This window comes from Grampus griseus (genome assembly GCF_964374135.1).
Source record: "Grampus griseus genome assembly, chromosome: 10".
In the NCBI taxonomy this organism is placed as follows: domain Eukaryota; kingdom Metazoa; phylum Chordata; class Mammalia; order Artiodactyla; family Delphinidae; genus Grampus; species Grampus griseus.
The window spans coordinates 61047080-61072138 of record NC_139004.1 but is presented as its reverse complement, the minus strand read 5'-3'; the positions used below and the strand labels follow the sequence as shown (position 1 = coordinate 61072138).

General features: G+C 40.8%; 1 protein-coding gene across 1 annotated transcript; it reads left to right on the top strand.

Annotated features, from left to right (window-relative positions):
* Positions 1 to 1411: 1411 nt before the first annotated feature.
* Positions 1412 to 24727, top strand: CASP14 (caspase 14; the record flags this gene model as incomplete). The annotated part of the gene is made up of 7 exons (XM_082663513.1): positions 1412 to 1742; positions 3642 to 3694; positions 4762 to 4911; positions 8664 to 8889; positions 9382 to 9498; positions 18376 to 18485; positions 22970 to 24727. 7 exons carry the CDS (start codon positions 1412 to 1414, stop codon positions 23069 to 23071), a joined length of 1089 nt encoding a protein of 362 aa, XP_082519639.1. The 3' UTR covers positions 23072 to 24727.
* Between the last annotated feature and the right edge of the window lie 332 nt (positions 24728 to 25059).

Here is a 25059-nt window from a genome sequence, read left to right as displayed (position 1 = left end):
CACTTTTTTTTTTTTTTTAAATTGATTCGTTCTTGGCTGCCTTAGACTTAAAGCAAATTGTATAGGGGCGGAGCTTTGTGGGAGTAAACAGTCATCTGGCGCTAGAGATAAGGCCTAGTAAGGCAGGAGGCAAAAAGGACAGAAGCAAAGCTTTTAAGCTGCTATACTCAATTTCCAAGAATATGTTACGAAATATCTCAATCACAAGAGTAGAATAGATGGTACATTGCCCCTTCATTCACATCACTCAAATGGAACAATTATCAGGATTTAGCCACTTTTGCTTGTCTTTCCCCTCTCCCCCACCTCCTTTTTTCTTTCCTTAACTGAAGCTTTTAAAAGCAGATCCCACACATCATACCATTTCACCCTTCCACATTTCTATATGCATATCTAAAAATTATGGGCATTTTTCTTAGGTAACTACAACGTTATTATCCTACTTGAAAAAAAGTTAACATTTTTTTTTGCTTATCAGCCAATACCCAGTCCATATTCATGTTTCCCTGATTGTCTCAAAAATTATTGTTTACAGTTGGTTTATTTGCATCAGGATTCAAACAAGTCCTAAGATTCTTTCACCAGCTGTTGGAAAGGGTAAGTAATTTTCAGGCAAACCACGGTTAAAGTGAGTCATCACTTCCTGAGGGCCCAATCAAGTCAGGGAGCCTAGCAATAGGACTCTGGGGGGTTGCAAAGCTGAGATCTGCTCTCCAAAGCAGTGCTCCTTCCACGCCTCCAGGCTGAGCAGTGTGCACTTCCACCTCCTTGCTGCCTTCAAATTCTCAAATATCAGCTTTTGTCACCATGTCCTCTGTAAAAAAAACTGGCTCAATGCCATAATCTAGGTGTTCTTTCACCTTCCAAGTTCTTCCCTGCTCCTTGGGAACTACTGGCTTAGGTAGCTGGTAAACACTCTAAGGTCAGTGGTTCTCAAACTTGGCTGCACACTGGAATCATCAGGGAGCTTTAAAAACCACTGATGCCTTGGTCGGCCACCCAGACGTTCTAGTGTAATCAGTTCAGGTTGTGACCTGGGCATGAGTAGTTTCAGAAGTCCTCCTGGTGATCGTAACGCGTGCCAACGCAGAGCACCTCGGAGTAGACCGGCAGGGCGGGCACCACTCGGCTCTGCTAACCCAGGCTCCAAGGGTTAAAGAAGGAGCTCTTGTGGGCGGAGCGGGGCCTCCAGGGTGCGGGGCGTGGCTCCGGGGCGGGGGCGGACCTCGGGCCCGAGAGGACGGAAGGCGGGACCTTGCAGGCAGACGGCGTCCAGAGATCTCCGGGCTTAAGAGGACGAGCGGAAACGCCTCCAGTTTTCAAAACAAAGAGGAGAAGCGGGAGGCGTGTGAGGCGCGCCGGGCTCAGATTGGTCCCTCCCGCCCGGTCGCTTCAGCATCATTGGGTGACAATGGAGGGGAGCTCGGGAATCGGCGGGCGCTCGGGGTCTCCGAAGATCCCGCCGGCCATGGAGGAGCTGCAGAGCCGCTTGCAGGAGACCCTGGACCTTCTGTCCTCGCAGGAGCTGCGCAGCTTCCGCGACCACCTCAAGAAGGTGGAGCCGCGCGTGAGCCAGGTGAAGCTGGAGCTGGAGGGCCGCAGCCCGTCGGGGCTGGCCAGGCTCCTCGCCAAGCAGTACTACCCACCGGCCGCCGCCAAGCGCGTCCTCGTCCAGGTGCTGGAGCAGCTGCCCCGCGCTGACCTGCTGCCGCGCTGGCAGAGCGCCGCCGCTGACGGCCCGGGTGAGCGCGCGGAGATTCCCAGGGTTGGGGGGACCGGAGGGGGTGCTTGGTGACCGCTGGGTTTGGCCCTACCGCCCGGGGATTCCCGGATTGGCGGAGGGAGGACTGACCGGGATTCCTGGGCAGGGGGAGGGGCTACTGACTGGAGGGAAGGGGGACTGGCAGGGAGGGGGTGTCCTAGGTGAGCGCCGGGTTAGGCCTGGGGCACAGGTGAGCGGCGGTGGACCGAGCTTCAGTAGGGTGGGGTGGGGGAAGTGGAGCAAGGAGGATGCGGGGGTCGAGGGACCAGTGAACGCGCGGCGGGAAGTGGGAACCGGGGGATAAGAAGGCAGGAGAGAGACAGTTCCCAGGCACGGAATCGAAGTGACCAGTCCAAGAGTAGCCATCAGGGTCTACCAGTTCATTCTGGGGTGGGTTGAGAAATCAGATTGACTCAGCAGGCCTGAGATGCATTTTTAACAATTACCTCCAAGTGATTATGATGGAGGAGGTTTTTAGATGATGCAGTGAGAAACCCCGTGTTGGAATCCACCATTAGAACATTTGCCATAAATCTGGGAAGATGTGGCTTAAGATCAAGAAATGTAACAAGTTGGGGGCGGTTAGGGTTTCCCCTCGTAAGTTTAATAAATGTATGTGTGTATAATATGTGAGCGAGTTTGTGTACATAGAGAAAGAGAGAATGAGAAAGAAAGAGAAAGCACTTCTACTGGGCACACTGAGGTAGACACTAAAATATACTGTTGCTGGTCTCTGCCATCGCATGCTTATGATCTGGTTGAGTTTTTGGTTTTTTTAACTTTTTATTAAATCAAAAGTACGACCGCTACTTAACTCTACACACACATTTAACATTTTTTAAGGAATAACGTAATGAGTCATTACACCAAATTCCTGGCTAATAGCTCTCCAAAAATTTGAGAAAAATCACGCGGAGGGGAAGGGTAAGCTGGGACGAAGTGAGAGAGTAGCATTGACACATATACACTACCAAACGTAAAATAGATAGCTAGTGGGAAGCAGCTGCATCGCACAGGGAGATCAGCTTGGGGATTTGTGACCACCTAGAGGGGTGGGATAGGGAGGGTGGGAGGGAGACGCAAGAGGGAGGGGATATATGTATACATATAGCTGATTCACTTTGTTATACAGCAGAAATGAACACAACATTATAAAGCAATTATATGCCAATAAAGATCTGGTTGAGTTTTGAGGTATGTTGCTTTGCTGACTTTTAGATTCCTAATGGGTGACAACTGTAAACGACCTCAAAACATGGCCTGTAGGCAGAATACTGGCCTCACGAAGCGTTTGATTCTCCCTTGACTGCATCTGCACAGCACTTATCATAATGTCTCTCCAGGCTTAGTGGTTAATGTATCACACTTTTGTTATCACCCCTTTAAACTGTGAGTCTCTTGCAGTTGGTAAACTGGGCTTTTTTGTTTTTCAGAATCAACCAAACTACCCGGTATCATGACTACACACTGTAGGCACTCCAAAAATATTTGAATTGAATGCTAAGAGTTTGTTTAATTAAAAAATTAAATAGGGTCTAGTTCCTTTAACTTCATTTTTCTCTTTATTGATGTCTTGGTCTCCTTTTCTGGAGGTGCATATACACTAATGTTCATTGGTGCTTCTCCTTTTCATCTCTGGCCTGGCTCTCCCTGCCCCTGAATCTGACTGGGGCCTAAGGGAGTTCTGTTAAGTTTTCATCCTTATGAGTTTGGGAGAGGGTTTTCAGAATCCTAGAAACCTGTTTTAAAACATAAGAGGCAACTGATTTCCTTGGGAGGTGCTTCCTGTTAACAGGAATGACAGCAGATCATGATTAAGAAGAGGAAAAAGAAAAAATATGTTCTTTTCTGTTTTGTCTTTTCATGAAAATTCATTCAGTGATTCCACGAAAGATTCCAAAGAGAAGCTATGACTGTGTGGAAGGTGAATTGGTAAATATCTGGACTCTTTAAGATAGTATTTAGTCACCATTTGAACATTTTTTTGTGCTGCTTCTGTTGGATTGGAGGTGGGTATCTGTGTCATTGTCTCAAGCGGTCAGATCTTCCTGCTTTCCGTTATAAATAGGAAAAGCAAAACATTAGCCAGGTAAAACCACTTTGCACGCATTAACCAAATGAGGTAAGCACTGTTAGTATCTGCATTTTACAGACGAAGGCATTGCAGGCTGTGTGGCCTCTCGAAACTACATAAATTGCTGGCTTCCGGCCTTTTTTTGCTTGTTTTATTAAGGACATTTAAAACATAAGTTAAAGTAGAGAGAAGAGAAAAATGCATCTCCAGACTCCAGCCCAACCAACTCTTTGCCCTGATTCAACAATTAGCAACGTGGCCAATCTTGTTTCATCTGCTCCTCCCCCCGCCCCCCCTCCATTATTTTGAAGCAAATTCCCCAGCTACCATATCACTTTCATACATACAATACTTGAGTATATATTTCTGAGAAAGACTTTTTCCAAACATAGCCATGATACCATTATTCTACCTAGAAACAAATTCCTCATTGGCAGTCAGCCTTCAGATGTCCTTGGCTGGCTCTTATGCCTTTTACAGTTGGATTGAGTCAGGGTCCGACTCACGCAAGGTCTACACAGTTACACTTGATGGTTTGTCTCTTAAGAGGCTTAATTTATGATACCTCTCCCTTTGACCTCTTCTCTTGTTTGTTGACGAAACCAGGTTATTTGTCCTGTAGAATGTCCCACATTCTGGATTTTGATAACTGCAGCCCTGTGTTGTCATTTACCATTTTCCTTAAACGGGCAGTTCTGGCTATGTATAGGAATTTAAAAATGAGATTGGCCTATTCGTCCTAGTTTGAGAAAGGTATTTGAAAAAATTATAAATGAAGTCATGATGAGAGAGGAAATCAGTGTTGTGCCCCTGCTCTGAGCTGGGAAACGTCATCATTAACTCCAGAAGAAACTCATTTCACATATAAGGTGTATTTGGATTTGGTTTGGTTTAAATATTGTTTCTTGGCTTTCCTTGAAAACAGGACCGTTATGACCTGAGTGGCAGGCGGAAGGCCTTCCTCATGTGTGTGACGAGAGACAGGCTGGGCGCTCACCAGGATGTCCTACTGATGCAGGACTGGCTTGGCCAGTGCCAGTTCGAAAATACGTTGTGCATCGATCCCGACAAAATGGTACCAAGTTAAAAACAAAAATGAAAATTTGTGGCTCGGGACTTCCCTGGCGGTCCAGTGATTAAGACTCCGTGCCTCCACTGAAGGGGCGCAGGTTTGATCTCTGGTTGGGAAACAAAGATCCCACATGCCTTGCGGCACAGCCAAAAAAAAAATGAAAAGAAGAAGAAAAATTGTAGCTTGGATATTATAATTTTCCTTCCTTTTTAAAAAAATTGGGTTTTATTACCTGGTTAGAACCAGGGCCTGCTGAGCAATGGATGTGTATGTCCTGATGAAATTCTTACCCAGCTTACCTGTTGGATACAGATGCTTTTGTCATGTTAAGTGTGTGATGATACTCCAGCTTCACTTCTAGTCAAGCAGGGACCTCTTGGGTCCCTGCATTTGAAGAGGGAAGGGAATCCAAGAAGGTGTAAAAGTGAGTTGGGCAAGGAGGCCCAAGGACATGCTGTGAGTCCAGAGTAGGCAAGGTCCAGAGCATTTGGGAACAGGAAGACCAAGGGGACAGCTTTGAGAGGTCATCAAGCAGCCAGGCCAGAGGAATCCCAGCAGCACTGGAGCCCAGGGGCTTTGGAAGATCCTGGTGGGACTTGCTTAGAACCATGGGAGGGGTGGGGAGAGGAGTTGCTGAGAGCCCTGGGCAGAATTGCATTGTGATTTAACTCGAGGACACAAGAAAATGAGGTGGAAGAGTGGTGGTGGTGGTGGGTGGGAACTGCATTTTGACTTCTCTGACCCCAGCTGAGTCCTGGCCTAGCCCTGCTCATGTTTGGGGATAATAACAGAGGAAAGTCCTTCATAGACCCCAGGAGGCACTGCTAGTGAATATCAAGGAACAGCATAGCAGAAGGGCTAGGAAAGCAGCACACACTGACCGGTGGAATCTCGTCTCTTACTAGTTGTTACCTTAAATCTGGTTCTCAACTGAGGGTGATTTTTGTCCCCCCAGAGGACATTTGACAATGTCTGGAGACATTTTTGGTTGTCACAACTGGAGGGTGCTATTGGCATCTTGTGTAGTTGCTGAGGTAGAGCCAGGATGCTACTGAACACCCTACAGTGCACAGGACGGCCCCCAAGGCAAAGATTACCTGACACAAAATAATAGTGCAAGAGTTCTAGAAATTCTGTCTTAAATTAATTGACTACTTTCTTATCTCTAAAATGGTGGGGGGGGTGATAGTAATTTATCTTGTAAGGCTATGGTGAGGATGAAATGAGCTGCGTTATGTAAAAGTTCTCAGAATAGTAGCTGGCTTATAGTAAGTGCTCAATAAATTTTGATTTTATTATTTCAAAGCTAAAAACAGACTCCTTCGTGTTTCCCAAGGATTGTACCAGAATCTCTTCCAATATTATGTGATTTTTTTAATCCAGTCCTTTCCATTCAGATTACAGATAATTGCCAGTGTTCTTCTGGTTTATTCTCCCAAAGGTCCAGAAGTGGCCTCTTTCTCTACATCTTGTCAACATTTATTTGTAAATATTTAGCAACTTTACTGGTAAAATTATTTCACTGTTTCATTTTCCTGATTATTAGTTTGGTTGAACATCTTCTGGCCATTTTTTTCCTTCTGTGAATTATTTGAATTACCTGTTTGCCCTTTTTCTTACTGGATTTTCTTTTTCCTTTTTGTTTTGTCTGTGCCATGTGGCTTGCAGGATCTTAGTTCCCCGATCAGCAGTCGAACCCGGGCCCTGCATTGAGAGCATGGAGTCCTAACCACTGGACCACACTGGATTTTATTTTTCTTATTCTGTAGTTCTTTTTCCTGAATTTTAGACAAAATAGAGTGCAAATATTTTTCTCCTGCCTTGTTACTTGCCTTTTGACTTTTTGTTATCTTAAGTCAAATGGAAGTCTTTTTTATTTTTTTTTAAATTTATTTATTTTTAGCTGTGTTAGGTCTTCGTTGCTGCGCATGGGCTTTCTCTAGTTGTGGCAAGCGGGGGCTACTCTTCGTTGCAGTGCACGTGCTTCTCATCACGGTGGCTTCTCTTGTTGCAAAGCACAGGCCCTAGAGCACGTAGGCTTCAGTAGTTGTGGCGCGTGGGCTCAGTAGTTGCGGCGCGTGGGCTTAGTTGCTCCGTGGCATTGCAAGTCTTTTTTATTTATTTATTAAATTATTTATTTTGGCCGCACCATGCGGCTTGTGGGATCTCAGTTCCCTGACCAGGGATGGAACCCAGGCCACAGCAATGAAAGCGCCAAATCCTAACCACTAGACCACGAGGGAACTCCCCTGGAAGTCTTAGTTTTTGTGAGTAAACTTGTCAGCCTTTCTGTTTGTTGCCTTCTTGGCTTTTATGTCTTGATTAAACCCCATGATTTCCCAACATAAAATTTTTGAAAATTATTTTTCTGTAACATTTTTATAGTTTAAGGTTAGCCTACTCACTGGAATTATGTTTTTGGGAACAGTGAGGTGGGAGGTCTAACTTTATTTCCAAGCCAGTCATCTCATTTTGTTGATGATACATCCTTTCCCGACATATTTGAATTCCATTCTTATCATAAACTAAATCCCTATATATATATATATTTGGATCCATTTCTATATTCTAAAGTATTCTATTCATACATTTGTTTATTCTTAAGCTGGTATATCAGTGTTTTGTTCACCATGATTTTATAGTACCTTTGGATGTCTGATAGGACCTATCCTATGGGGATTCATTGTTTTTTATGGTTTTTTTGCTTTTTTTTTTTTTTTTAAACTTCTGAATGTTCTTTGCTATTCTTGAGCACTTTGCTGTTCCTGAGCATCTGTTCTCTGTGACCTTGAGAACCATCTGGTTAAGTTTCACAGAAATCCTTTGAGATTTTAATTGACATGACATTGAATTGAGATTAATTTAGAGTTGACTGGCAAATTAATAGTATTGAGTCATCTCAGAAACATCGGTATGTCATAGTTTATGTTGCCTCTTCACTAAAGTTTTTTTTTAAATAATTTTCTTCACTTAGGCAATGTGCATTTCTTGTTAGGTTTATTCCTACGTATTGTTTTACTTTTTTTATGACCATGAATGGATCCCTTTTCCATTATGCGGTTTAAATTATTATTCCTGGGTAATTGGGGAGCTATAGATCTTGGTAAATTAACTTTGTATCTGGTCAACTGGCTGATCTCTAGTTCTAGAAGTTTTTAGTTGATTATATTTCTAGATAGTCATATTATCTGTAAGTAATGAGTTTGTTTCCAATGTTTAAACTTCATCTAATTTTTTACTTTACTTTATTGAAATGGCTAGGATCTTTGTTACAACATGTATGAGGCTAGTGAGAACAGCCATTCCTGTCTTCTCTTTTTAGTGGGATTGATTCTGATGACGTCTTCTGATAGATTCTGGCAAGTAGATATGATTGGGTAGACTCCTCCATTCCCTTCCATTTCTAGCTTATTGAGGGTATTAATTTTATAAGATAATTTTATATATTAAAGTAAGTTAATAATATAGCATTGAAATACATTAACCCTTTGGGGAGCTATAATTCTGTTATATTTTGTGGTAGAGAATCAGAAATACCCTAATTTTGTCAAACAAGAACCACCAGTGGTACAAGAAGAAATCATATGAATTCCGAAAGCAACCAAAAGGGAATTGACAAGTTATACTGACTCTGTTAGAGATGCAGGTATTTTCATATTTGTCGTCTCATTGGATCACCTTGTAAAGGAGCCATCTCTGGGATTTCTGGGTTTTCCTACTTGCAGTTCTTTTTAATATGTTTTCCTATTTTACAGGAGTTACTTGGAAAGATAACATCATTTCGAGATGGACTAAATGAAATTAAAGATGACATTGGCTGTTGCCTTGTTGCTCTTATGTCCCACGGAGAAGAAGGCTTTATCAAAATGACAGATGGTGAAAAAGTCAGCCTGGAAGGCATTTTTGAAATGTTTAACAATAAAAATTGTCCAGCACTTCAAGAGAAACCAAAAATCTTTATAATCCAGGCCTGCAGAGGAGGTAAGTGGAGACCTCTTTGTAATAGTTCTGTTTTTAGGAAATTCTCATATTGATGATTGAGGAAAGAAAACTGAGTTTTAAAAAATTAGTTTACATTAGCGGACGCTTAGCTGATGTAACTTTAGTTACGTAGTATAGTAGGGACTTTGAGCTGGGAGGAAAGAATGAAGGGAAAGCTTTCCTGGGATAGGATAGTTAATTTAGGCTGAGGAAGGGTCTAAGTCTTTAAATTCATGAGGTGGGTTGGGGAAACTCAAATTCTGGGAGAGAGGTGGGCAATTTCCAGGGGATGTCCCACCGTTCATGTGATTCCAGGTGGCTTGTGGGACTAATATCTGATTTATGTTAACTTTGGTGGATATTTCTCTCTCTTATGGAGATACAAGCTTGTTGTGACTTTTATTAAAGATTACTGGTGTCAAAAAAAAAAAAAAGATTACTGGTGTCAATGGTGTATTATCATAGTTTGCATTTTCATTCCTCAAAAAATAGAGAGAAGAGACAGTGGTGTTGAAACGGATGATGAACCCATGGACTCGGATGATAGATCAGAGAAGAAGAGGCTGCCTACATTCAGTGATTATTTCATCATCTATCCCACCCAGGCAGGTAAGACAGTGAGGCTTGATGACAGTGAGATACACATTCGTCCAGAGGGTTTAGCTTATTCCTAATGATTTTGAAAATCTTTTTATTTTTTTTTTAGCTGTGCCACGTGGCTCATGGGATCTTAGTTCCCTGACTAGGGATTGAACCTGGGTCCTCGGCAGTGAGAGTGCTGAGTCCTAACCACTATACTGCCAGGGAATTACTGAAAATCTTTTTTAAAAATATTATCTGTGCTTTACAGATTGATGTACATAAGGAGAAATTTTCATTAACCTATCCATCTTCAACTGTTCCACTTTCAGAGATGGCAAGTTTGCATCTGACTGTTCATCTCTTCCAGGAAGATGCCATCCTTTTAGCAAAGTATCACATAGTAAATAAGATCATCGGCTCTCATGTGAAAAAGATCTTGGTCCAAAGCCAGCTCTGCCACTTGCTGTCTTTGAGACTTTCAATATTTCTTAGCCTCTAGATATGTCAGTTTCTTTATGCAAAAGAAGAATGATAAAATATACTTGTGTCATTGGGATGTTATATAAATTAAATTATGTAGTGCAGGTATTGTGCTTATCATAATAACTGGCATAATAAGGTAAAAAAGAAATTAATATTATTACTAATATATTATGCTGATTACGTTATTATCCTTATTATTACTATACTATTAATATTAATAGGTTAAAATCCAAAAGAATCTTGTGTGCTGAAGGGGTGAACTTGATTCAGTTGTGAAAGGGAAATAGGAAAATGTAGAGAAGATAGGAATAAATGGTCAAGGGCATTTATTTAGCTGTTTTTATCTTGACTTTCTCCAAAAAGGATTAAAATAGCTTATGTGTGTGTATATACACATATACACACGTATGTGTGTGTGTGTGTGTGTATATATATATATATATATATATATGCAATTCAAGATAAAATGTTAGGGAAGAAATGGAAGCAGAGGAAACTAAGGACAATAATATAAAATGAAAATATACCCATTAAAGTTAGATGTAACTTTATTCATCCAAGAGAGATGAAAGCATATGTCCTGGGACTTCCCTGGTGGTCCAGCAGTTAAGACTCCGTGCTCCCAATGCAGGGGGCCCGGGTTCGATCCCTAGTCGGGGAACGAGATCCTGCGTGCATGCTGCAACTAAGAAGCCTGCATGCTGCAACAAAGATCCTGAGTGCCAAAACTGAGACCTGGCACAGCCAAAAATAAATAAATATATAATAAATAAATAAGTATTAAAAAAAAAAGAAAGCAAGCATATGTCCTGATAGACACTTGTAACAGCAAGTGCAAGCAGGTTTATTTGAAATAGTCAAAGACTGGAAACAACCCAAATGATCAACAGGTGAAAGAATAAACAAATCGTGGTATATCATACATGGAATACTACTCAGCAATAAAAGAAATGAGCTCCTGATGCATGCTACAGCATAGATGAAGCTCAGAATAATCCTGCTGACTGACAGAAGTGAGACAGAATAAAGCAGATACTGTGTGGTTCCATGCATATAAAATTCTAGAAAATGCAAACCAGTCTATAAGAGAGCAAATCAGTTGTGTTTGGAGATGGGAGTGGAGAGGGAAGGAAGGATTACAGAGCGGCATGAGGACATTGGAGGGGGCTGACTGGATTCATTATCTTGGTTGTGATGGTTTCACGGAAGTATAGATATGTCAAAACGTATTAAATTGTTTGCTTAAAATATGTGCAGGACTTCCTTGGTGGTCCAGTGGTTAAGAATCCATGCTTCCAATGCAGGGGTCATGGGTTCAATCCCTGGTCAGGGAACTGAGATCCCACATGCCGCGTGGTGCTGCCAAAAAAAAATATATATGCAGATGCTTGTCAATGATCAATCATACTTTAATAAAGCTGTAAATTTTTTAAAAAGTTAGATGTAAGACAAGCATGCCCACTCTCACTCCTACTGTTTGACATGGCATGGGTAGTCCTAGCTAATTCATTAAGATAAGAAAAGATGTAAGGATCAATATTGTAGAAATCAATAGTTTTGAATATCTAGCAGTAATCACTTAAACATATAATAGAAAAGAAAAAAGATACCATGTTATTTTTTCTTGCTTTAGTGAATGATGTCTAGGAATGACTAACAAAAGATGAGCAAGAACTTTATTAGAGAAAATGAGAGAACATTCCGGAAAGGCATAAAGAAAGACCTGAATCAATGGTGGGAAATACCATGCTCATGGTTGAGATTTTCAGTACCATGGAGATGACCTTTTTTTCCCCAAATGAGTTTGTAAATTGAATTCTACGTGTTTTTTCATGGAATTTGACAAACTAATCACAAAATTATTATGGAACAGTTAAGGGTCAAGACGAGGAATCTTGAGCTCCAACTTTGCTGAATGAATGAATTTCATGACTATATGCTGGCTATTTCTGTTGAGCACTAGAGATTCAGTATTGAGCACAAGAACTAAAAATCTCTGCCTCCATGGAGCTTATGTTCTAGGGGAGGAGACGACAGTAAGCACATACAGAAAACAGATCCTGGGTTGCTTTATGATTCCATGTCTATGAAGTTCAAAAACAGGCAAAACTAATCTATGGTGGACGGTAGAAGTCCGGGTGCTGCTTGTCCTCAGGGTGCACAGTGTTTGGAGTGGTTATGACCAGAGCAGCAAGAGGGGACTTCTGGAGTACTGGTATCATCGTGTTTCTTGATGAGGGTGCCAGGTATGGGGGTGTGTTCATTTTATGAAAATTTATTGAGCTATTATATACCCATATGCTTTGCATACTTTTCTGTATGATGGTTACCCTTCAGTGAAAAGTTTACCAAATAAAATGTTAGATGGTGATAAGTGCTATGGAGAAAAGTAATGCAGGAACCGGGGAGAGAGAGTATTGAGGGGTAGAAGTGGAGATTATAATTTTTTTGTTTGTTTTTTTTTTGGCTGCATTGGATCTTCGTTGCTAAGCACAGGCTTTCTCTAGTTGTGGCAAGCAGGGGCTACTCTGTTGCGGTGCGTGGGCTTCTTATTGCTGTGGCTTCACTTGTGGAGCACTGGCTCTAGGGTGTGCAGGCTCCAGTAGTTGTGGCTCACGGGCTCTGGAGCTCAGGCTCAGTAGTTGTGGTGCACGCGCACGGGCTTAGTTGCTCTGAGGCAGGTGGGATCTTCCTGGACCAGGGATCTAACCCATGTCTCCTGCATTGGCAGGTGGATTCTTAACCACTGCGCCACGAGGGAAGTCCCGGGACTGTGGTTTTAAAAAGAGATGTGTAGAGATGTTTCCACTGAGAAGGTGATTATTGTGTAGAATTGAAGGCCATGAGAGTGTGAGCTATGCAGATATTTGAGAAAATGTGTCACCTAAGATATGAATACTTAGTAGAAAGCAATAACAAAAACTCTATCAGCCGGTACATAGACAAACAGATCATTGGGATAGAATAAAGAATGTAGAGGTAGACCCAAATATATAGGGAAATGAGACACATGACAAAGAAGCCATTGCTAATCAATGGTGAAAGGATGGACCGTTTAATAAGTGATGGGAAAACTGGCTTCTCAACGGGAGAAAAGCAAGTTTCTTTTCTTTTTTTTTTTAATTTTATTTATTTACTTTTGACTGTGTTGGGCCTTCGTTGCTGTGTGAGGGCTTTCTCTAGTTGCGGAGAGCAGGGGCCACTCTTCATCTCATCGTGGTGCGCGGGCCTCTCACTGTCGCGACCTCTCTTGTTGCGGAGCACAAGCTCCAGACGCGCAGGCTCAGTAGTGTGGCTCATAGGCCTAGCTGTTCCACGGCATGTGGGACCTTCCCAGACCAGGGCTCGAACCCGTGTCCTCTGCATTGGCAGGCAGATTCTCAACCACTGCGCCACCAGGGAAGCCCAAGTTTATTTTCTTATTTCTTGTTGTAGGGTTTCTTGTATCTTTAATCACGTGGGCTCTCTATCTGTAGTTATGTTCCCCTCTTTACCTCTAATATTTCTGGCTTTCTTGTTTTTCTTGATCAGTCTTGCCAGTGGTTTATTTATTTAGTTAAGAACCCATTTTTAGTTTTGTTAATCCTCTATTATTATGTTTGTTTTTGATTTCATTCATTTGCCTCATATTTCCATTTTTCTCCATTTTTTAAGGGTTTATTCTACTCTTAATTTCCCAGCTTTTTCAGTTAGGTACTTGGGTCATTATTTTCTACCTTTTAAAAAAAAATAAGCATTTTTAAACCTATAATTCCCCTCTAATTACTGCTTTCACTGTATCTTTTATATTTTAATATGTAACATTTTTATCCTTCAGTTCCAAGATACCCATTAGTTATTTAGAAATATGCCTCTAAATTTTTCTGGTATTGAAATTTTAAAATTTATCCTTTTATTATTATTATTATTTATCCTTTTATTATTGATGTCTAGTTTATTCTTGAGAAAGAATATCAACTATACCAATCTGAAATCGGTTGAGACTTGATTTATGTCTTGATCTGTAGTAAATTTTTTTTTGCGATACGCGGGCCTCTCACTGTTGTGGCCTCTCCCGTTGCGGAGCATAGGCTCTGGACGCGCAGGCCCAGCGGCCATGGCTCACGGGCCCAGCCGCTCCGCGGCATGTGGGATCCTCCCGGACTGGGGCACGAACCCATGTCCCTTGCATTGGCAAGCGGACTCTCAACCACTGCGCCACCAGGGAAGCCCTGTAGTACATTTTTTAATGGCTATTGATCTATCATGAATATTCTATATGTGCTTAAGAATATGTGTTCACTTCTTGAATACAAGGTTCTATATATTTCTATTAATTGAGCTCAGTTGTGTTGTTCCAAGTCTCTACTAAAGGTCAAGCAGACATATTTAGTAATTTGTCTGCTTGACCTGCCAATAACTGAGATAATGTGTTACTATGTCATGTTATCCTGGTGGATATGTCAGTTTCTTCTGTAGTTCTATTATCTATTTTTCTTTTCTTTATGTATTTTGAGGCAACTTTAGTAGAGGCATATGATTTTAGAATTGTTACACTTTGTGGTGAAATAAATATTTCAATCATTGTTTAGTGAACCTACTATCCCAAATAGTGCTTTTTTTGGTATTAGTTTTTCTCTGATATTAATATAGATACCCCAGTATTCTTTTGGCCCATATTTGCCTGGTATATCTCCTTCAGACCTTTTTCTATTAACCTTTCTGGGCCTTATGTTTTAGGTGGTCCTTTAAACAGAATATAACTGGATTTTGTTTTTTAATCCAGTCTAATATCAATCTTCTTACTGGTGAGTTAGGACAATGTATCTTTATTGTGACTATTGATATATTTACATTTTTACCATTTTACTTTGTGCTATTTACTTTTATTTGCTTTTCTCCCCTCCTTTATTGCTCTTTTTTTAAAAAAATTGAAGTATAGTTGGTGTGTACAATATTATGGTAGTTTTATTGTTCTTGTTTTTGATTGATTGTGAGTTTAGTTTGTTATTCTTACATTTTATCCCTCTACTGACTTGGAAGATATGTGTTTCGCATCTCTTCTTCTCCTGGTTCCCTGTGAAATGTTATAAGTAAGTAAGCTTATTTTTACTCCCTGATGATACACAGAACCTTAGAACACTAATTCTCATCACCTTCCACACTTAAGTGCTATTGTTCAACATTTACTTCTAACTTTTATTTTTTGTATCTTTATTTATATGAAATTATTTATGTATTCTTACACTCCTTCTCCTTCCACCCTAATTTTCTTCTAAATTAGGACATTAACCCAACACATTTTCATCAGATAGGTTGGCATGTTCTAGGGTGACAAGCACTATGTTAGGTAATGCCTATTCCTTTTTTAAAACCCCACAAGTTAGAACACTTTTGTAATATTTTATACAGTGTATGTTTGTTTATATTTATGCATGTGTTTACCATTTTCTTCTCTATCTGTCCTGAATCTCAGACCATTTTCTTTCTTCATGAAGTATATCCTTTAGAAATTCATTTAAGGAAGATTTATAGGTGGTAAGTTCACTTTACACCCAAATCTGGCCGATGATGTAACAGTGTCTTTGCTTGTTCTTCCTTGTGATTCCATCATTTATTTCTTTAAACATTTCATGCACAGTTATTTTATATTTTTTACCTTATACTTTCAATATCTAAAGTCTTTGGGGATCACTCTTGTGGTCGTTCTGTTGCCTGTCACTCATGGGGGTTTGTTTCTCTGTGTGTCTGAACTCTTAGCTCATTTATTGAATCTTAATCTGTGATACTCCTGGGGGCATAATTCAGTTATGCTTTCCTTTAGAGAGGATTACCACCCACACGTGGACCTCTGTAGCTCTGCTCAGGGTCACATGGTTAATGCAGGATCTTAAATTCATCTCCCTATCTCCCAGGTACACCTTCCAGACTTGACATTTACCCTTAGACACAAACGCAACTCTGGTTTTCCCTTTTGCTTTCTGCTTCTAGCTCAAGTTTCAGCTTCCTTGTTTGGAGGAATGGCATGCCTTGGGGATTTCCATTCATTCCTATCAGCCGAAAATAGTATTAAACTTTTGCTTTAATCAAGAATTAAGATTTATACCTGGAGGGATATTTAAAGTACCCAAAGTGCCCAAAGTGGAAAACTTGGAATATGTGATAAAATTAATCTTTTGGATCACCCATTTTTTTTTTGCATGATCCCAGTTCTTTTAATTTTTTTTTTTTTTTGACAGGAAAGTAGGATTTAATGGTGGGCATGAGTAAGGGGGGGACAGCACCAAGGCTCTCGTGAGTGCAGGGCCCGCCATTTGTCCAGAGGGCCGCAGTTAGGGATGTATATGACCCCACAGCCATCCGGGACGAGCCGCTTTTCTGCCACCATGTTTTCAAATTCGTCTGCATTAAACTTAGTAAATCCCCACTTCTTGGAGATGTGGATCTTCTGGCAGCCAGGGAACTTGACCTTGGCCCTTCGGAGGGTCTCGATCACATGCTCCTTGTTCTGCAGCTTGGTGCGGATGGACATTGTGACTTGGCCAATGTGGACCCTGGCCTCTGCACCCTGGGGCTTTCTAAAGGCACTGCGCGTACCCGTCAGGAGCCTGGATTGGGGGCAGCATGCCAGTCATTAATGTCCACTGGAAAGGGCTGTCTCCAAGATGCCTTAGGGCAACCCATACAGGCAACAGGCCGCATACACTACTGAGGAGGCTGCTGTTTGCAGCCATTGCGCACCGGGCCCCCATGGGGAAAAGAGCACAGTCAGCTTAATTGGCTGCAAATATTTTTTTAAATTTTCAATTGATTTATTTTTTATTTTGGCCATGCCACGCGGCATGTGGGATCTTAGTTCCCCGACCAGGGATCAAACTTGTGGCCCCTGAAGTGGAAGCTCGGAGTCCTAACCACTGAACCACCAGGGAATTCCCTTGGGTCATACCTGATTGGATGAGGCAGTACTAAATATGTGTGGGGATGGGGGGCAACGGGTACTTCCATATACCATTGATGAGAGCAAGTTATAATGCCTCTTTGGAGAGCAATGTGTGATACCTAGAAAGTTTGTTTATTCCACGACCCAGCAATTTCACTTCTGGGTATACACCCTAGTGCTGCGGTCTCCAGATCAGGGGGCCACAGTGAAGTCACACAGCTATACTTAATTCTGTGAACCACCAGCTCAGGTGAGGTATGGTTCCAAAAATTAGATCGTGCTGTGTTCTTTTTGATATCATATTTTGGTGGTATCTAGGTTTTGGAGGTTCGCTGAGCTAAAAAGCAAGTACCATGGTGGTATCCTAGGTTGAGAAGTCATGCAGTGTCCAAAAGGGGCACACATCTGATTAGTAATTGTGGTTATTTAAGAATGAGGGAATTCCCTGGCGGTCCAGTGGTTAAGACTCTGTGCTCTCACTGCCGAGGGCCTGGGTTCAATCCCTGGTCGGGGAACTAAGATCCCATGAGACGCTCGCACAGCGCAGCCAAAAAAAAAAAAAGAATGAAAAAAATATTTTTTTATCAATTTGTATGACCATCACCTTTCAATTTTTTTGACCATCTATTCATGTGCCTATTGGCCATCATGTATCTTCTTTTGCCCAATGTTGTATTGGGTTGTTTGTTTTCTTATTAAGCTGTATATATTCTGAATACAAGTCCTTTCTCTGGTACGAGTTACAAATGCTTTCTCCCAATCTGTGACTGGCTTTTCATTTTCTTAATGATGTCTTTCAAAAAGCAAAACTTTTATAAGCATTGATGGTTCAGTGGTAGAATTCTCGCCTGCCAAAAAACAAAAGTTTTAGATTTTAAGTCCAATTCATCATCTTTTTTTCTTCTGTGGCTTATGATTTTTGTGTTGTAAGAAACTTTTGTCTACCCTGAGGTTGAAAGATGTTCCATGTTTTTTCTGTCCCAACCCAGGTTTACTATGAGAGTGTGCAATCTTAATATTACCATTGAATTTCCATACTATATAGACATATTTCAAGTTTTTCAGCCTAATAATAAAGATAATTTCAGTAAACTCTTGAATACCACCAAATAAATTCCATATGGTTGTATTTAGGGCGATTTAGCTTAAAATGCTAGAGCAAAAGTCAGCAATAAAAAAAATAGAAAAGGAATAAATAAAGCAAATACGACAAAATGATAACTCTTGGATCTGAGGGATGATTATATGGGGGGTTGTTAAACTTTGCTTTCTACTTTTTTGTATATTTGAAAAGTTGTATTTTAAAAATGCATATAAAAAGAATGTCCTCTTGAGAGGTTATGTGCTATTGGTCACATGAGTTCTCTGTGATTGTATCTTAATGCAAGTGTTTCTATATTCTCGATTCAAAGCCATTTTCCAGGTTTTAACTATGGGTCAGAGAACAAGTTTGCTGTAAGTTAGAGGAGGAAAATGGATGAAATGACTTTTTTCCTTTGTAGATCATGTGGCTTTACGGGACCCCCGCACCGGCTCTGTGATGATCAAAGCAATGACCGAAGTCTTTAAACAGTATGGAAATAAGTGGCACATTGCTGACTTCTTCACCAAAGTAAGTAAATTCCAAGTGAACATGTGCTCCATTCTGTCTAAAGCTAATGCACTTGATGAGAACATTTTCACGAGACGATTGACTTAAGCCTGAGAAAGCGTGAGAGATGGTGAGTAGTTGTTTGGAAACAGCAGGCTGATGGTGCATTAAGAGGACTGTCGCAGAAGTCATGGCCGAGCCAGGTGCGAAGGGAAACTGATAGTGACACTTTATTCTTTGGCACGTGAGTGAGTTGGATTTTAGGTGAGCTTTGAAGTTCTGCTTGCTCTCCAGTTGCTGTTCCCTGCGCTTCACAGATATTAATACATTGAGTCTTCCAACAGCTCTCAGGCAGGTACTGGGATTCCCATCTCCTATTACAGATGGAAAGCAGCCTTGGCTTTCCAACCCAGGCAGAGCACTTCTAGAGCTCATGCCTTAACCACAGTTATATAGGATTACTTACTCCTTATCTCCCCAAGTTATGGTGGCTATTTTTATTTCTCTTAAAAAATTGTTTACTGCTTTACATATGATGCTTAACAGCTTTCAAAACTTCTTTTCACCTCATTTTTATTTTTTAACATCTTTATTTGTGTATAATTGCTTTACAATGTTGTGTTAGTTTCTGCTGTATAACAAAGTGAATCAGCTATATGTATACATATATCCCCATATCCCCTCCCTCTTACATTTCCCCTCCACCCTCCCCATCCCACCCCTCGAGGTGGTCACAAAGCACGGAGCTAATCTCCCTGTGCTATGCAGCTGCTTCCCACTAGCTATCTAGTTTACATTTAGTAGTGTATATATGTCCATGCCACTCTCTCACTTCGTCCCAGCTTACACTTACCCCTCCCCGTGTCCTCAAGTCCATTCTCTTCATCTGCGTCTTTATTCCTGTCTTGCCCCTAGGTTCATGAGAACTTTTTTTTTTTCGATTCCATATACATGTGTTAGCATACAGTATTTGTTTTTCTCTTTCTGACTTACTTCACTCTGTATGACAGACTCTAAGTCCATCCACCTACTACAGATAACTCAATTTCGTTTCTTTTTATGACTGAGTAATACTCCATTGTATATATGTGCCACATCTTCTTTATCCATTCATCTGTCGATGGACACTTACGTTGCTTCCGTGTCCTGGCTAATGTAAATAGTGCTTCAGTGAACATTGTGGTACATGTCCCTTTTTGAATTATGGTTTTCTCAGGGTATATGCCCTGTAGTGAGATTGCTGGGTCATATGGTAGTTCTATTTTTAGTTTGTTAAGGAACCTCCATGCTGTTCTCCGTAGTGGCTGTATCAATTTACATTCCCACCAACAGTGCAAGAGGGTTCACTTTTCTCCACACCCTCTCCAGCATGTATTGTTTGTAGACTTTTTGATGATGGCCATTCTGACCGCTGTGAGGTGATACCTCATTGTAGTTTCGATTTGCATTTCTCTAATGATCAGTGATGTTGAGCATCCTTTCATGTGTTTGTTGGCAATCTGTATGTCTTCTTTAGAGAAATGTCTATTTAGGTCTTATGCCCATTTTTGGATTGGGTTGTTTATTTTTTTGATATTGAGCTGCATGAGCTGCTTGTATACTTTGGAAATTAATTCTTTGTCAGTTGCTTCGTTTACAAATATTTTCTCCCATCTGAGGGTTGTCTTTTCATCTTGTTTACGGTTTCCTTTGCTGTGCCAAAGATTTTAAGTTTCATTAGGTCTCATTTGTTTATTTATTTATTTATTTATTTTTTGTTGTTGTTGTTGTTGCGGTACGAAGGCCTATCACTGTTGTGGCCTCTCCCGCTGTGGAGCACAGGCTCCAGACGTGCAGGCTCAGCGGCCATGGCTCACGGGCCTAGCTGCTCCGCGGCACGTGGGATCTTCCTGAACCCAGGCACGAACCCGTGTCTCCTGCATTGGCAGGTGGACTCTCAACCACTGTGCCACCAGGGAAGCCCTATTTTTGTTTTTATTTCCATTTCCCTAGGAGGTGGGTGAGAAATGACCTTGCTGTGACTTATGTCATAGAGTGTTCTGCCTATGTTTTCATCTAAGAGTTTTATAGTGTCTGGTCTTACCTTTAGGTCTTTAATCCATTTTGAGTTTATTTTTGTATATGGTGTTAGAAAGTGTTCTAATTTCATTCTTTTAAATGTAGCTGTCCAGTTTTCCCAGCACCACTTATTGAAGAGGCTGTCTTTTCTCCATTGTATATTCTTGCCTCCTTTATCAAAGATAAGGTGACCATATGTGCGTGAATTTACCTCTGGGCTTTCTATCCTGTTCCATTGATCTATATTTCTATTTTTGTGCCAGTACCATACTGTCTTGATTACTGTAGCTTTGTAGTATAGTCTGAAGTCAGGGAGCCTGATTCCTCCAACTCCATTTTTCTTTCTCAAGATTGCTTTGGCTATTTGAAGTCTTTTGTGTTTCCATACAAATTGTGAAATTTTTTGTTCTAGTTCTGTGAAAAATGCCATTGGTAGTTTGATAGAGATTGCATTGAATCTGTAGATGCTTTGGGTAGTATAGTCATTTTCACAATGTTGATTCTTCCAATCTACGAACATGGTATATCTCTCCATCTGTTTGTATTGTCTTTAATTTCTTTCATCAGTGTCTTATAGTTTTCTGCATACAGGTGTTTTGTCTCCTTAGGTAGGTTTATTCCTAGGTATTTTATTCTTTTTGTTGCAGTGGTAAATGGGAATGTTTCCTTAATTTCTCTTTCAGATTTTTCATCCTTAGTGTATAGGAATGCCAGAGATTTCTGTGCATTAATTTTGTATCCTGCTCCTTTACCAGATTCACTGATTAGCCCTAGTAGTTTTCTGGTAGCATGTTTAGGATTCTCTATGTATAATATGATGTCATCTGCAAGCAGTGACAGTTTTACTTCTTTTCCAGTTTGGACTCCTTTTATTTCTTTTTCTTCTCTGATTGCTGTGGCTCAAACTTTCAAAACTATGTTGAATAATAGCGGTGAGAGTGGGCAACCTTGTCTTTTTCCTGATTTTAGAAGAAATGGTTTCAGTTTTTCACCATTGAGAATGATGTTGGCTGTGGGTTTGTCATATACGGCCTTTATTATGTTGAGGTGTTCATCTCATTTTAAGGTAAGCTCTTGGGGGAAAAAATGTTAAATGGGAGGAGTATAGACAATTTTGACAGTCATTCTAACCATATTTCCAAATCTCTTGTATTGCTCAATTTCTCTCTTTAAGAAAATAGTTTCTCGTCAGCATCTCAATAAAATGTAATAATAGAGACAGATTTAACCTACCGTAAGTAGAAATCCATTTTAGTTAATGCTAAGTGAAAGTTGTTTTGCCGACTGGTGTTCATTAAGTCTCTATTGAACAGCATTCATTGTTTTAAAATTGAAAGCCAATATTTTTTAACTGAATGAAAGATTCTTTAAATTCTATAGTGCTTTACAATTTTCAAAAGTTTCACACATGTTTTCATATAATCCCATAATAACCCTTCTCCCCCCACGCCTACATTACCCCTGCACCCTTCCCTCTCCCCATGGTAACCACTAGTTTGTTCGCTTTATCTGTGAGTCTGCTTCCTTATTTTTTAATTCACTTGTTTGTTGTGTTTTTTTTAGATTCCAAATATAAGTGATATCATATAGTATTTGTCTTTCTCTGACTTATTTCACTTAGCATAATACCCTCCAAGTCTATCCATGTTGCTGCAAATGGCAGAACTTCATTCTTTTTTATGGCTGAGTAGTATTCCATTGTGTGTGTGTGTGTGTGTGTGTGTGTATCACATCTTCTTTACCATTCATCTGTTGATGGACACTTAGGTTGTTTCCATACCTTGGCAATTGTAAATAATGCTGCTACGAACATTGGGGTGCATGTATCTTTTCAAATTAGTGTTTTTGTGTTTTTTGGGTATGTACTCAGGAGTCGAATTGCTGGGTCATATGGTATGAACAGCATTCTTTTTTTTTTTTTGAAATGTGGGATCTTAATTCACCGACCAGGGATGGAACCCACACCCCTGCAGTGGAAGCGTGGAGTCTTAACCACTGGACCGCCAGGGAAGTCCCAACACTGTTCATTTTTAAAGCACTTGCTAAGTAGATACTGGCAAGAAAGTCCAAAAGTGAGCATGATGCGACCTTTGCATTAAAGGCACTTAGAGCTTAGTGAGGCAGCAGATGGTAGGGTTACAAGCAGCACGGGAATTAATAGAGCTATTGGATACTTTGGACAAAACATAATCCAATGCTTTCATATGCCATGAGTTACCAAGGCTCAGAGGAGGTTACTATCTTGCCTGATGTTACCCAGGGGCAAGTTGACTTGAACCCGGGGCTGTGCACGCAGCCACTCGATGCCTTCAAGCACTTGGTGGGTGGTGTCTGCATTGTTTTCCTGGTGCAGTCAGAATTCTGCTGTCTCCTTCTGTGGGCTTTACTAAGAGGCTTTTGCTGAGGGCTTTACATTCTTTTGGACAGTTTGTGCTTTTATCTTACAGGTGAATAACAGAGTGGTGCACCGTGAATTTAATCTTCGTAATGAACCAATAAAAGTATCACTTGTAATGGAGTCAACTTTAACTAAATTTGTATACTTTTGACATCAGGAAGATTAAAAAAACAAGGACTGCTTTACAGTAGAGTTTGAAAAGAGCTGTGAGCATTTATAGCATTGTACTAGTGGTTACCATTTTGCATTATTTTTGTCATTGGTTGTATTTGTCCAATTTGTTTTGTATATATATATATATACATATATATTATTTTTCTAAGATTTAACTATGCTTACTTGATACTTGTAAATAATTTGACTTTTTTTTTTTTAAAGATCCCTGTTTTCTGAAAAAAAACGTTTTCCTGAACCGTTACCAAAACATGGACGTCCAGCTCCATTTGTGTACTGTTTTTATCCTGTGTTTCTCTTGGTGATTACACCCTACCTTCTCCACTCTCAGCTTGATGCTGGTGTTAAGCCTCAATTTCTTGACTTAGTCAAGAATTGCCTGTGTGTGGTCTTGTCCTCTGTTTCACCTTATTTACCCAGATTGTTTTCTGCAGTCAGTCTGATCTCCTCTTTGACTCCGTAAGCCATTCTCAAGTCTTACCTGGATGTCTCTGTGCCCTTGATGCCTTCATGTGTTCCACCTTCCATCCATTTCCCCGCTTCCTCCTTGCTGCCTCATACCTTTGAACTGCTGTTTTCTCCACCTGGAACCCTGTGTTCCACCCCACATAGGTAAGTCCTCTCCATCCTTTGGAGTTTGGTTCAAGCATCACTTGCACAGGGAAGCTTTCCACAGCTCCTCATGCTAGGTCAGCTTCTTCTAAGTGCTCAGATACCCTCTGCTTCTCTTCTGTAGCATTGAAATGACTGTCTAGTAGCTGTTTAATCTCTCTCTCCAGTTCAGTCTTAAGATCCGAGAGGCAGAGGCTGTGTGTCTCATTCATGGCTGCATCCTAGCTTCCATCCGTGCCTTAGGACACAGAGAAGCCATGCAATGAGCATTGAGTGAGTGACTGATCCCTGTCTTTTAATTATTTTATCCATCCCTCAGACCTCTGTGCATCTAGTCACTTGCTACTTAACCTCACACACGTGGATGTCTCACGGCTACTTTAACTCAACAAGTTGGACGTTAACCTAAGTTTCCCCTAAATCTCTTTATAAAACCCATCCCATTGTTAATAATCCTTTGACTCCCCACTGCCTGCTGGATATACCCCAAAATCCTGTAGGAGAGTATTGCAAGTCTTTCTCCGTCAGGCTTAATCTACACTACTCTTTTATTGCCTGTTTGTCCTCGTAATTCGCCCTCCCCTTAATAATCCTGTCTCACAGAATCGGGCTTGTGGATTAATGACTGTGGATAAACACTCTTGGATATGTTATCATATCAGAGTTCAATCTCTCCTTTCTGTCTGAAATGCCCTTCATTCTCACTGTGTGCTTCCTCTATACTGAGTATTCTTTAGGGTGCAACTTGGGTCCCCTCCCACTACAAAGCAAAGCTGTATGTAGACTAGTATTTTTAGAGTAACAAACTGTGGATTGAGCATGACTGATGGGCCCGTACGAGGATGCAGGTGTTTGGTGAGAATGCTCTGAAGACTGAGAGCCAAACTGACTGAAGCAATCCAGAATCTCCAGGCCTGTCTCCATTTCAGGGATAATTGTGACCATTTTAGTTAATGTGATTTCTTAAGTATAAATACATGTGATTTAATTTTTAAGCCTTTGAGTTCTGATATTTGATATATAGCTTTGTTTTTGTATAGAGCATTAAAATGTCTCTGGTTCATAAAATATGAACATCAGGTGAGCCTTCTCTTTCACTTGGATTCTGGAGGATTTCTAGGCACAGAGGCTCGTTTCGGTGGGACAGCAGCAGCTGAAATATCAACAACTCTTTATTTCCTGGGAGAGGTTGAGTGACTTGGTCAGAGTCACAGCATGTGGTGAAGCTGGGATTCCAAACCATGAACTAATTCAAGACATGAAGTGCCAAGTGATAGAGAAAAGTTTTAAGACAGAATGCTTTTGATGGACAGAAGGGACCATTCCATTACCACTTCACTGATGGAATGAGGG